Source organism: Nelumbo lutea, chromosome 1 (genome assembly GCF_056320005.1).
Source record: "Nelumbo lutea isolate HS-2025 chromosome 1, American lotus-T2T, whole genome shotgun sequence".
NCBI classification, from domain to species: domain Eukaryota; kingdom Viridiplantae; phylum Streptophyta; class Magnoliopsida; order Proteales; family Nelumbonaceae; genus Nelumbo; species Nelumbo lutea.
The window spans coordinates 107,332,134-107,345,928 of record NC_142684.1 but is presented as its reverse complement, the minus strand read 5'-3'; the positions used below and the strand labels follow the sequence as shown (position 1 = coordinate 107,345,928).

The 13,795-nt window shown below is 42.6% G+C and overlaps 1 protein-coding gene across 4 annotated transcripts; it reads right to left on the bottom strand.

Annotated features, from left to right (window-relative positions):
• Positions 1 to 528: 528 nt before the first annotated feature.
• LOC148876654 (uncharacterized) lies at positions 529 to 8,652 on the bottom strand. Of its 4 annotated transcripts, XM_088955817.1 has the most exons (7): positions 7,122 to 8,652; positions 6,378 to 6,450; positions 6,089 to 6,202; positions 4,972 to 5,073; positions 1,868 to 2,144; positions 1,425 to 1,771; positions 529 to 1,170 (listed from the first exon to the last, which is right to left on the bottom strand). In XM_088955817.1, exons 5-7 carry the CDS (start codon positions 1,990 to 1,992, stop codon positions 1,103 to 1,105), a joined length of 540 nt encoding a protein of 179 aa, XP_088811943.1. In that variant the 5' UTR covers positions 1,993 to 2,144; positions 4,972 to 5,073; positions 6,089 to 6,202; positions 6,378 to 6,450; positions 7,122 to 8,652; the 3' UTR covers positions 529 to 1,102. The 4 variants fall into 4 exon arrangements, with proteins under 4 accessions (XP_088811943.1, XP_088811985.1, XP_088812044.1 ...); XM_088955859.1 differs by lacking the exon at positions 6,089 to 6,202 and having other exon boundaries at positions 7,122 to 7,232; XM_088955918.1 differs by having other exon boundaries at positions 990 to 1,122; positions 6,378 to 7,466.
• Positions 8,653 to 13,795: the final 5,143 nt, after the last annotated feature.

Here is a 13,795-nt window from a genome sequence, read left to right as displayed (position 1 = left end):
ACAACCTCTCCCTGAGGTTGATCCGTCCACCGGTGATGATTGTTTGTCGCCGGTGGTAATGGATGTTAAGCCGCCACCAAGTGAATGGAAAGATAGGGAGAATGAATAATCAAAAAATAGGTTTTGCTTAACTAACGGCATCAAACATCCCTTGTATGCTTCAACCGTTTACACCAATTGGGCGCATCCTTCAATTGCGCAAACGGTGCCCTGACTAAGGGTGCCTGAACTGAAGCCGAACTCCTCATAACATATAGCCGCACATTGAAAATATCTTGAAGAGGAAAGCATCAACAGATCCAAACTTACCAAACGTTCCAACATCTCCTGTAACTTTTTCTAGTAGATAGCTGTACATTGTCATTCATAGGGAAATATTTTGGATATGCTGCTGAATTTCCGTGTTTAAAGCGTGTTAATAAGCTTTTACTAGAAAGCTATCAGCGTATCCCGATTCAAGTGAGAATCGATTAAGCGGCCTACCTAGTCGCGCAGGGATGGTAAAATATGGGTGCCACCGTGCAAGCTAATAAATTGCTTAAGCTCATAATGGAAAAAGTGTAAATACAAATGCATATACAAAATGATATAAAATACAACGATTTACACTCTACGTGTTTATATTTGTACTCCTTCCAAACTAAACTGAGTGTTTTAAGCATAGGGGCCCTCGCTCGGTTCAGATCTGTTTCCCCGCTGTCTCACCCCCCACTTGCACATAAAGAAATATAAAGGAAAAAATTGAGACAGTCGTGGCCTATCTACTCAACCAACTATACAAGGCGGGTCATCTCGTTGAGCGGTGTGTTGCTCTCGAGATGAGTTTATCTATTTCCCCCTAAAAAATAAAAAACAATTTTTATTCACATACTTTCCATTGGCAACGCTGACTCGTTTATCTACCGTCATCTGTCGAGCGACCAACGCTGACCAGGGTTCAGCAGCATCCATCTATTTTTCTCTGAGGAACACATCCAATGCTATCTTCCTTCGAGTTCAACTGTTTGGTCAGACAGTACTTTATATGGGGGTCTAATGGGGATTAATGTTGTGCAGAACCCTGGTCTATCACCCGGTCAATCCTCGAAATTGAAGTTCCAACTCACGATTTTAACAACCTACCTGAGTGGACAAAGGATCCATCACCGGTTCTGCCGCACAGACAGTTCCCTTGAATATGAAGATGAAAAGGAAAACAACTCAATTTATATAAACCCAAGAAAGAAACAGTATGAAATTTAAGCGAAGCGGAGCCGAATAACCCATGCAAACTCGTTAGATTCAAGTTTCGACAATCATTTACATCATAAGAACTATGCGCATGAACATAGATAGAGTAGAGATCCGGATATGAGATATGTCCGCCAGAGTCAAAACTAGTCAACTAGAAAACTCATCCAAGAGCTTATATCTTCGAATCTTACCTCTAAAAATCTGTCTGGTTGCCCCCGCGTTTGGAATTTCCTCCTGTTTCATCCTTTGATATCTTTCCTCCAAGATACCTCTTGGGATGATCTTCTTCCTTGCCGAAGATGATTTGTCCGGCGGCTTCAGTTTCTTCATGGGGCTGCTGAGATGCAATTGGAGACTGCCTCTTTGGACCTTCGGAGCCATTGCTTCATCCCCGATGTTGTTCCTTGCGTTCTTGTCATCATTCTCACTGCAGTTGCTCGATGATGGAAGAGGCAGATTCTGGGTGTTGACTCCTTTCTTCAGACACCAGTTGCAGACTCGGTACGACTCCGCTTTTGGATAGAGATTACTACAGTATCTGCAACATTAACGGTATCAAGAGGTGAAGGGCTGCGATCAAGAAAGATATGCCTTTTTCTGATAATTTCCATTCGGGGGGGCTTCTTTTCCTTACCTGTGCTGAAATCTGAACTGACAATCCCTGCATCGAAAGAGCTCAGCAGATAGTCCATAGTCTCCACACATGCAACACTCTGTGCCGGTTGATGGTGGTGCAACAACGGCTCCTTGGCTTGTCATCGTTTCATCATATATGTGTGTGTGGGAGAGGAGAGATGATTGAAGGTCGGGAAGATGGGTTAACAAGTAACCAGGATTTTGTTTTTCTACCCAAGCTGTTTCCTTTTCCTCTTTAATTTCTTTATTAGTTCAGATTTTCATGAGGTCCCACTCTGAAAGCAATATAATAAGTTTTCTTTAATGAAAAATCTATAGTACTGTGAGAAGTCTGGGAAAACCATGAAGTCTATTAACACCTCGTCAAAGTTATCTTTATGAGGAATACTCTGGAAGGAGTTCTCTGTATGTTGGCTCGAAACCGGTTTCAGACTTTCAGGGCCAAATCAGTTCACCCCTTACTGTTTCAGTGTTTCCTAGGTGAATGGAACCTTAATTTTTAATTATTGCATAGTAATAAAGGTATGGCAGGGAGGTCTATCTGACACGTGGCCATCACCAAGTCGGAACACAGTTGCCACGTAAAGAGGGGGCCAAGTAGGTGGAAGACCGCACCAAACTCTCCGGCCCTGAGTCAGCTACGGCATATAAAAATTACACTTAGGATAAGGACTAGAACAGAATTCCAAGTTTGTTGATTCCAAACAGAAACCCTGGCCTCAGAAAGCAACAATAGAGATAAACAGTTGTCTACTTGTTTGATTACCACAAATGTCAACATAAACGTGTGCCATGGCAATCTAACAGGCCTAACCTGTCCCAAGTCCTGGCTCCGTTCGATACCAACACCAACTTGCTAACCACTTGCATTCAGATTCAATACCAGTCTCATTCCCATCAGTTTTCATGTTTGTTCTCATCGATCAACGTATCAGAGTAACGTATTGTTTGGGACCTGGGTTTGATATCTTCAACATAAATGGAAGGACAAGAGAGAAAGTATATGTAACGTTTGGATTGGGTTGGGAGTCGGGTCGTGTCGCTCCAACCGTTTAAGGCTTTAACCCTGAACCCCAAAGTGAAATATTATGGCGTAGAAAACCTATATAAGGCACATACAGAATTTGATATGCATCAGATGATACAATACTTTCAACCTGGGTTTGACATATCTCTTATATAATATACAGGGAGATTTGACCCGATCCCTTGGCCATGCAACACGTGGAAGCAACCGAGAGTGACTTGGCAGAAGCGCCAGGTCAGCATGACAATGGGCCCATGACCTGAGCTCCGAGAAAAAGAGTCCCGAGCTCCCCAAGGAGAAACCCGAATTCTCACTTTGAGGTCATGAGCCTTACAAGGAGCACAAAAGGCAAAAAGCCTGAACTGCCCACCCAGGGGCAGTTCGGGCCACACTTTTATCTGAACTCAAGACCACTTCGGCTCCAAGTCGTTTGACTGAACAACCGTACCTGACGCCCAGGAAGCCCGTACACGGGGGCGGCGCACCTGACTGATTAGGGGTCCGACACATGACAGCCGCCCGCCAACGACCACCTGCCACCGCCATCTCAGACGTGGTAGAGACGGCCCTGACAAGGAACAGTCAAGGTTATGGCACCCGAACTGGCAATTGGCAGCGAAGGTTATAACACCCGATCTGGCGAAGGTAATGATACCCAAACTGGCAGAGGTATGGAAGTAAGTGTACAAGGTGATTATAAAAGGCCCCCATCTCCCAAGGAATGAGGTATGTGATTCTTGTGCTTTCTGGTCTTAAAGTTCCTCATTTCCCTTGCCTTCTCAAGAGCACTAACTTGAGTTTCGAAGTGTTTCAACCAGGTTCCTCCCCGGAAGTTTCCATTTTCTTCCTTGTTTCAGGCACCTCCAATCTCGTCTAAGGCGAGATAACTGGTAGCTAGGACCGACCGGACTGCACATCATCAATATCCCTTACTAGAACCACTGAACTTGGTGCTAAATGGGTCCTGGAAATATACATTCTGCTTGCATTCACTTGAACAAGTGTGAAAGTGAATCACAGGTGAGCAGCTTGCTGTTCTCCTTTTTCAGAGGGTCCTTTCTTTTCAAATTTACATACACTAATTCCTAGTAGTCATAAACTAACCACCGTTCTGGCATTTCATGAGAAAGATGATTGTTTTACAGGTTATTCCTGAACAAAATATTCGACGTGTTACAGGCTTATAGCTATCCTTGACAGAGGTAAAAGAAGCTTTAACAGTCCTAAGTGGCTAGAGATAGACATCCGAAATTCCACCACTTGAAAGATTTTTTCTTTTTTCTTTTTTTTTTTATCAGCATTCCACCACTTGAAAGATTGCCAATCCTTCATATTCCCGCTCCCATTTTAGTGCTTGGAAGCAACATTTACCCATTGCTTGATTTCACAAAGGTTAAATCTCTTACCAAGAGAGGAAAATCAATCCTAAGCGTGCTACACCGCTACTAGAAATAGAAAGCATCACAGATTACAACCGTGTGCAGGAGAGAGCCATTTATATGCACTCCCTAGCCTGTGGGTATTATCATTTAATGTGCTCCTATGGTGTGTATTTAAATGCTTGGGTGTCCAATTTTGTGATTTGTTATTTGCATTATTGCCAAATAGGGAAGGGCAGTGTTATTTGACCATTTTTCCAAACAGATCCTGTTGTTGCAAAGAATAGGGGTGCAACTCAGGAGTCCGAGTTAGCATTTGACACTTCTTCGGGCTCAGGCCTATGGGCCGGGCTTATTCAAATTTTGGCAAAAGCACAACCCAAGCCCGCCCAAGTTGCACCTCCAGCAAAGAAGGAAAGGTCAGCTCCTCTTTAAGGGTTTTGTGGAACAATGGAAGAAAAGGTTAAATAGTAAAATGTTAGAAGTCCAACTGAAAAAGGCTTAAACCCACAAGGACCCTAGTACACTTGGCTCTTGATATTACAAAAGAAAACATTACCAACCTTCTTTTTGGTAAACAGATCACTATAGCCACTAGCACAGAGCAATGCGGTGCATGTAAAACACATGATAAACCTTTACAGGGGATGTAAATGAAATTCCACCAAATAAAAATTTGTAAGAAGTAATAATTACCTTTTGAATAGAGAAATTTAGCTCTGAAAACACTCAAATGGATGAAAAGTTTCTTCAGAAAACTCATGCATCCTAGACCGTCGCTCTAGGAGATCATAAGGCCTGTAAGTTGGGAAGTAATAACATTAACATTGGATTCATGTATAAAGATATAAAAGACACAGGAAAACAATCTTTATCAATACGAAATGAACTGATAATATGAAAAGCAGACTCTATTTGGAACAAAATGATTTAATAACATAAATAACCAGGTAAACAGAGAGTGGAGCACAACATAAACAACTATAGAGTGAACTGCATATAGATATGAATTTTAATTGGTTCCAAGTGTTCAAACAACAGGACATCTCTACTTTTACCGCCACAGGATAGAGAAGTGTTTTGGGGTGAGCATCAAGAGGAGATCAAGATCAGTATATTAGTTGTAGACATTTTTTTAATCATGTTTTAAAATATTGATATTTTCTTTTTAGGGGTATTTCCGCAATTTTGCTTAGGGCCAGTAGCACCCTACCTGATAGTTAAGTTAGACTAACTATAATTAATTTTCAATTCTAATAGTCAAGATAATAATATAGGAAATATGTTGTTTTCTTTGGCTGAAGCTAGTGGCATTTTTTTGGGTGAACAGTAACCAGAGCAATATTCTGTCTTGTAAGATAAAAAAAAAAATAGAGAACCGAAAAAAAAGAGTTTTTTGTTGGAATGGTTTGACAATGTTGTATCTTTCTTCTCCTATTAACTGTAGCTTTATTGTATTTCTTTCTTCTTTTTTTATGTCTCTTCAGTCTTCACTACTTGCAGATCTAAACTCTACAGACCAACAGTTATTACATCCCTCTAACATCAATCCATCGTGATAGATTTAACCATTCCTCTTAGTTTTCTATGCTAAGAGGTTCCACCAAACGTCATTGTCTAACTCCTCCTCCAGACCTATTTTCAAGAAACTCTTGGTTTTTTTCCTTCCCAAGGCATACTTGTCCTACATCAGCCCAAGCCCATCTCCAACTTCGGGACTACCAAACCATCGTCCACTATTCTAGAATTTAGTGGATTTAACATATTGCAGAGAATAGTTCAGATTGAAAAGTGTTCTTTTTGCAAAACCTACTGCATGAGGATGAGTGGTTTGCACTCCAAGAAGTTCTTTCCGTAGCTGGTCTTGAGTAACTTAGCACAACATTTCAAGCATGATTTCTAGCAACCCCACCCACTCCTGATTGGCCTGGATTTCAAATGCAGAAGACATCAGTAAAAATTTTGATAATTACCCACTTCCAGATGACCCACTCAAGATGTCTCAGACTGTAATCATCTACTATAGGCCACCCCCAAAGTATGAAGTCAATGACAACCTACTTGAATTCATTTATTATCAATAACCAATATGCCACTCTTACCATGATTCAGTCAATAGTAACATCTGCGTTCTACTCTTGTTTTCTAAAACACTTGCAGCTTCTGATTAGCATCCTAAATCAAAACCAAAAAGAAATTAATTTTATTGTGCAAAGACAAACAATCATCAAATTATAATAAAGCATCTTAAGCCAAAAACAAGAAATGAACTAATGTACTAAGCCCAGCTCAGCATGATACAGTAACATTTCAATATCTATACTATGCAAAGCTGATACTTGCCTTGGGGTTCCGTGTAGGTTATAAAAGTTAAATCCAAATTCCGTATATCACATATGGTTAATACTTACTTGCACAGGTGCATATCACTTGCTCTTACACTAGTAATACTAAGAAAAGGGACTAAACAACTAAGAACCAAAAGACAAGGCAACATGATACACCACTAAGGCTCATGAAATGCCAATTTTTATTTTTCGGTGCGGCAGGGGGACTTCCTCCACTTTTTAATAACCATGGACACAAAACCTTGACCATCTGGGTATAAGTGCCCTATATTAAGCCCATGATAACCATCCCATCTAGCACTTTTTATGAGAGTTTAGTTAAGAACTACATTTGACATACAAAGATTCACAGAAAAATTCACAGCTTGTATTTTATTTTCCTTTTAACTGTTTTCCACAAGTTTCTTTACATTATTTATTCCATAAAAAGGAACTTAAATGCATTTATATAAGAATATTCTTTCTTTCCCAAACATAATGAAAAGAATTGAGTCTCACTCTGTTCTCTTTCCTTGAGAAATCGGGCTCTTTTCTTGAAAGTGGTAAGGCTCCATTGATAGGATTTTGGTATAAAGATTGTACTTGGAAAACTACAAATCATCCTCTTGTTGAAGAGGATGATTTTTTTTTTTTTCCTGAGAGGCATTTCTCTCCATTTTCTTTTAAAGCCTTAACATTGTTGAAGATCAAGATGGGCGTTAGTAAACTGAAAGCACCTGCAGTCAATCAGTAAAAACAAGTTTCTTATAACTAAAACTATCTGAACTTCTGAAGCCTGAACCGTGCTTTCCCTTGCCATGAAATGTAAAGAAGAAAAAGATGGACTTCTTGCAACTACCTTTAGCACAAAATGCAAGGATGAAGTTCAACCATCAATGATTTAATATTTATAAGGACCCTTCTAAGCCTCCAACCTTGAATATAACTTTTACAAAACCAGAGGTGTTACTCCTCCCATAAAACCCATCCGCTGCATTCCACAGTTTAAAAACAAAACTAAATAAATTTTAACAGAACAGAATGACCCCCTCCTCTCACCCATCCAAATCCCTCCAGACAAAGGCAGATTACTTGAACATAAAGCAGTTCATCAAGTTAGTCAGTCGAACAAAGAGTGGACAATTGAGCTATTTTGGAACTTAATTTTAGGTAGTAAGTTCCGCCACCCTTAGGCAATCGAACATAAAGCAGTTCATCAAGTTAGCACCAAATGATCAAAAACTTATCAAAGAAACAAGCTCAACAGAGCAATGCCGCAAATAACCTGCATGGATAACAGAAATAGGCAACCATCCAGCATCTCACAGGCTCACAGTGTCATCAAAACAAGAACATCCAAAGGACACATTGACAGCAATTTGTAAAGGAATCTAGTCAGTTCGAAATGTTTCACACAAACTAACGGTTTGAATAACCTAGTTGGAGATCAATCAAGTAAACCAAGGGAAATAAGTTTCTGAGCTTTTCTTTCGAAGCCATGCAAGGGAGACTGCGACACTTGTCTCAAATTGTTTATATACATGTCATGAGAATCCTTCAAGTTAATGAAATTTGATACAATGTAGTCTCTTTGGATAGAAAAAGGCAAAAACGTCTCACAAGCGATATCAACACAGATATTTTCCAACTGCACACCACAAGTACTTCGAGATAACCTTTCCTTTGTAAAGCCAATACAAAATTCAACATATATATATCGTTTCGGTGAAATGATTAACCTCAATCAGATATATGCAAAATTCAATCAAAATGAAGAAATAAGAAGAACTGCATAGTCGAATAACATATATAGAGATACTTAAAATGCATAGCGAATGTCGATGGTTCTACTTTCCTAAGACTCGTAGATGTTGCCATCGGAGAAATTCATCATCCCCATTGCAAAAGACCTGTAAACCCTAAATTGACAATATCAGATAATTAAAAAAGTAAAAATGTATATATTCATTCCGTCTGTGTTTTCATCTCACTTACATCTTTCCCCTTCCCCTTTATTGAAGGGAAAAAGAAGGAAGAGAAAACAGAGAACGAGAGGGAGCGAGAGAGTGCTCTGCTTATTGAAGCATGATTCGTGTTTGGACTGTTGGATCGGTTTCCAACCGTAAATTAGGAACATCTCCCGCCTCCGTTGCGGATATAAAATTCCGTGAAATTAAGGAGAGGCGCGAAAATTCTGTTCGGATTTCGGCACGAGTCTGGATCTCCTGGATCTCCTCCCAACCAAAAAACCTTCCAACACCTGTATCCGCACGTCTCACCACAATCCAGTCGGATTCACATCTGCGCCGAGTTCGAATATGCCCCCCACCAGGTTGCGCCCCAAAAATGTCCTACAGTCTTAGAATCGGCCGCGTGTCCTCCCACACGTATGCGTCTCATTCTCGTATGGAGTTAACGGGACGGCTGTTAGTTCGTCCTATTAGCTCTCATTTCACCCCAAAACGAGTTTCACTCACTCCCCTATTTCTCGTTCATACTCGGTCTCCCACTCCCCTGCCCTCTCAAACTCATCCACACCACCTCCACCCCCGCTTGAGACTGTCAAGAAATCCGACGGACGATCATTTCGGAAAATACACCGGCGGTATGTATTCTCCGTCCCTCTCATCTCATCTACTATTGAATCTGTTTCTCTAAGTTTTTTTTTTTTTTTTTAACAATATTTTTTTCAATGGAAAAAACAGAGAAGGGAAGAATCGCCGGCAGATACAGGTATCGGTTTTTCTAAGACAATGTATGGGAGGTGCCCAAATTACCGATGTATAATTACTCTGTTAAAAATACTACTCTTGAAAAGACTAAGGTTGTATAATGCATGCTATGTACAAATGGAAAATCGAAGACCGAAAACAGAACTCCCTAAAAAACCAGAATACCAACAACCAATACCTTATAGAAGACTCAGAGAAAAATCAAGCAATTCAACAGACACACTAGAAATCAATTTGAGTATTCAGGCCTATAACCCTTACATAACACATTGTAAGATCAAATTGGCAAACAGAATGTACTAAAACATTTTAAATCACAATTTTGAGGTATAGATCTTGCAACGGCCTTTTGGTAAAGAAAAGGCTTAGGAGACATGGACAGTGAACTGAAGAAACAAGACAAAATCTTTCCAGACAATTGGATGGTGAAGATGGGCTAGAATTTCCTATGACACAAATTTCGGCAAGTAGACATGAACAAATTCCATCTCGACAACCGCTACTACCATTCTATACTTCTGCATGAATTGGCATTGGCTCAACACCACCATACTGGTCTGATGAACATATTTCAGCTTGAGGTTGTTTTATTTTATCACCTTTTCCATGGAACTGGACAGTGGACCCAGTGCTGTATTCAGAAGGGGTCTCGGAGTTGAATGCTCAGTAACCGTAACACCTTTTTCAGTCTAAAACCAACATATTTATTACCTGATAGAAGGTCCTTAAAATCTTCAAGTAGAAAATCCATTTGGGAGATTTTATGTGGGTGCAGATCACCTTCTTTAGTTTGATTTAATAAATCTTGGAGTTCCTAAATATTAAACTTCAAGCTTGACAGCATTAGAAGATATACTAATAGCTTTGAATTATCTATAATGAAAATTTAAGAAATTAAGTTTTCTCACCTTCCAAGCATTTTCAAGACTCTGGTTGGTGTTCTCAGTATTAACTTAACTTTCAGTGCAACTGAGCTGAGTAGTTCTTAGTCTTTTCAAGAATCGTCGGCATATACATTGTGTTGATAATCTGAATGTGAAGTTATATATTGTAAGCATATGAATGAAACGGTATCGATTTTTTCCATTGCAAACTAGGCAACACCCAATTAAAAAAATTCAGTTGTGAAATATAAAGAAATATAAAGAGTAAGAAAACCGCAACTGTTATCTGCCGCGATTCTTCCCTTCTGCATTTTTTCCATTCCAAAAAAAAAAAGTTTAAAGAACTTAGAAAAAGAGATTCAAGAGTATATGAGATGAAAGGGACGAAGATTGCATACCTCCGGTGCATCTTCCGAAACAATCGTATGTCGGATTTTTTGGCAATCTCAGGCGAGGAAGGAGGTGGGGCAGACTGAGTTTTAGAGGGCAAGGGAGTGAGAGACCGAGTATAAGTGGAAAAGAAGGGAGTGAAACTTGATGTGACCGTTTCTGGTCACGTATCAATTTTTTGGCTAAGTACCTCGTCAGTGATGTCTGCTCCCAAGTGGCCTGTGACTCAGAGGCTGAAGTGGAGCTCCCTAGTGGCGAGCTATCTGGTGGCGAACTGCTTGGTGGTGAGCTACTTGGTGGTGAACTACCTTGATGAGCTGCTTGGTGGTGAGCTACCTAGTGGCGAATTGCCTTGTGGTGAGCTAACTTGATGAGTTACTTGGTGGTGAGCTACCTGGTCGTAAACTGCCTTGTGGTGAGCTACCTTGATGAGCCTACTTGGTGGTGAGCTACCTGGTGGCGAACTGCCTGTGAGGTGCCGAGCTGCCTATGAGATGTCGGGCAAGTGCCGAGCTGGGCAGGTTAGGTGACGAGCTTCCTTGCTCTTTAGAGACCTACAAGGAACCAAATGTCAGAGGACTTGTGGGGACTAACCCGGTGAGGACGCTCCAATGCTTAAGTCAGTACTCTCATAATAGAATGCGAGCTAGAAATCACAAAGTCTAAGAGCTAGAACTTGCTTACTTGCTCTCTCTCCTTGCCCTTGGGGTTGGTGCCTTTATATAGGCATTGTTTGGCGTGGGCTTCACGCACCATATCCGAGATTTCTGCGATATTGTCTAAGTGGTTTGAGATTCCTGGAGGTAACCACCATGCACATTGACCACCCTCTGGATTGTTCGGCACGTGAGCCAACTTCAAAGGATCGTGGGAGTGTGTAGGATATGCATGCCAAATTTTCGGCGAGCATATCTTGCAGGTCGCCAAGTTGGCGCCTAGGCCAGGCCGCCGGGCCACCAGGTCGTGCCTGTGCCAGGCTGTTAGCTCGCGCTAGGGCCAGGTCGCGCCTGTGCTAGGCCGCGCCTATGCCAGGCTGCTAGGCCACCAGGTGGGACACCATCAACTTGGCTAAGGCAAGTTGTTGCTAAAGTGGTTTCGGGTGTCACCTAGTTGTTTTGAGGTGCCACATGTCACAATATCATTGGAGGGCCAAATCCATCATCATCATTTGCCCCCCACTCCCGAGCTAAAAGTAACTCGACGAAGGGAGTAGATTTCTCCTTTTCGCCCGGAATGAATAATTCGATGAGCTCGTAAGCGTCGATTCAATTCCTTAGGCTCTGGGAGCGACTCACAGTCCACTCCTTGATTTTGCCCATGCCGAAGAGGCGACTAGGTCTTATATGGTGAGGAGTTCTTCACTAGTTCGGTATTTTGGCCCTTAGGCTCAGGGAGCGACTCGTAGTCCACTCTCCTTGGTATTTGATTTTGCCCATGCCGGAGAGGCGACTGGATCTTGTGACGAGGAATCCTCTTATCAGTTCGTCAATTCCTGCCTGACCATGCCGCTAGGTCGACGCCCGTGCCAGGTCGCGCCAAGTCGGCGCATGTACTAGGCTGCCAGGACTTCAGGCCGCGTGCAGGCCACGCCAGACTGCGCGCTGGCCGCCGGGTGGGCACCTTAGAGCTATGATTGTGCTGCATCAGGCTCGTAATGCCGATCACCCACTCCTAAAAGAAGCTACTAGGAGCTCGACCTTCGGGGGGAAACACTACTAACTTTGGGTCACTATCTCACATGGGAGCCTTGGAAGGCTCGACCAGCAAGGGCGCCCATGTAGTCTGTTGGCCGCCACCTCCCATGGAAGCCACGAAGAGCTCATCTTTGTAGAGGCGACCTCACGAAGAGGACTGTTGAGGTTTTATCTGAATTGAAAGTAAAGTTGGTAGAGCTACTTAGTCTGTTAGCTCCCTGCATAGTCTTTGAGTTCATAAAAAATGGAAAGTATGAAGCGAGAGCTTTTAGTTTCTAAGAAGTGAGGGCTTAGCTTTCTGGGAGAAGAGGACTTAGCTTTTTGTAGGATGAGAACTTAACTTTTGTAGCGTATCCAACAGATGGCACCAAATGATGTGCCCATTTCTGGTCATGTATCAATTTTTTGGCTAAGTACCTCGTTAGTGACGTATGCTCCCAAGTGGCCTGTGACTCAGAGGCTAAAGTAGAGCTCCCTAGTGGCGAGCTGTCTGGTGGCGAGCTACCTAGTGGCGAACTGCCTGGTGGTGAGCTATCTGGTGGCGAATTGCCTAGTGGTGAACTACCTTGATGAGCTGCTTGGTGGTGAGCTACTTGGTGGCGAACTGCCTTGTGGTGAGCTACTTGGTGGTGAGCTACCTGGTGGTGAACTGCCTGTGAGGTGTCGAGCTACCTGTGAGGTGTCGGGCAGGTGCCGAACTGACTAGGTATCGGGTAGGTGCCAAACTGACCAGGTACCAAGCTGGGCAGGTTAGGTGACGAGCTTCCTTGCTCTTTAGAGACCTGCAAGGAACCAAATGTTAGAGGACCCAGGGGGGTTAACCCGGCAAGGTCACTCCAATGCTTAAGTCAATACTCTCATAGTAGACTGTGAGCTAGAAATCACAAAGTCTAAGAGCTAGAACTTGCTTACTTGCTTATTTGCTCTCTCTCCTTGCCCTTGGCGTTGGTGCCTTTATATAGGCATTGTTTGGCGTGGGCTTCACGCACCATATCCGAGATTTCTGCGATGTTGTCTAAGTGGTTTGAGATTCCTGGAGGTAACCGCCATGCATGTTGACCACCCTTCGGATCGTTTGGCATGTGGACCAACTTCCAAGGATCGTGGGATTGTTAGGATATGCATGCTGAATTTGTTGACGAGCACATCTCGTGGGTCGCCAGGTCGACGCCTGGGCCAGGCTGCCAGGTCGTGCCTGTGCCAGGCTATTAGCTCGCGCTTGTGCTAGGCTGCCAGCTTGCGCCAGGGCCAGGCCGCGCTTGTGCCAGGCCACGCCTGTGCTAGGCTGCCAGGCCACCAGGTGGGACACCATCAACTTGGCTAAGGAAAGTTGTTGCCAAAGTGGTTTCGGGTGTCACCTAGTTGTTATGAGGTGCCATGTGTCACAATATCATTGGAGGGCCATATCCACCCTCATCAAAACTCATTTTGGGGTGAAAATGTGAAATGGGAGCTAACGGGACGAATTAACAGCCGTCTGTTAGCTTAGCATG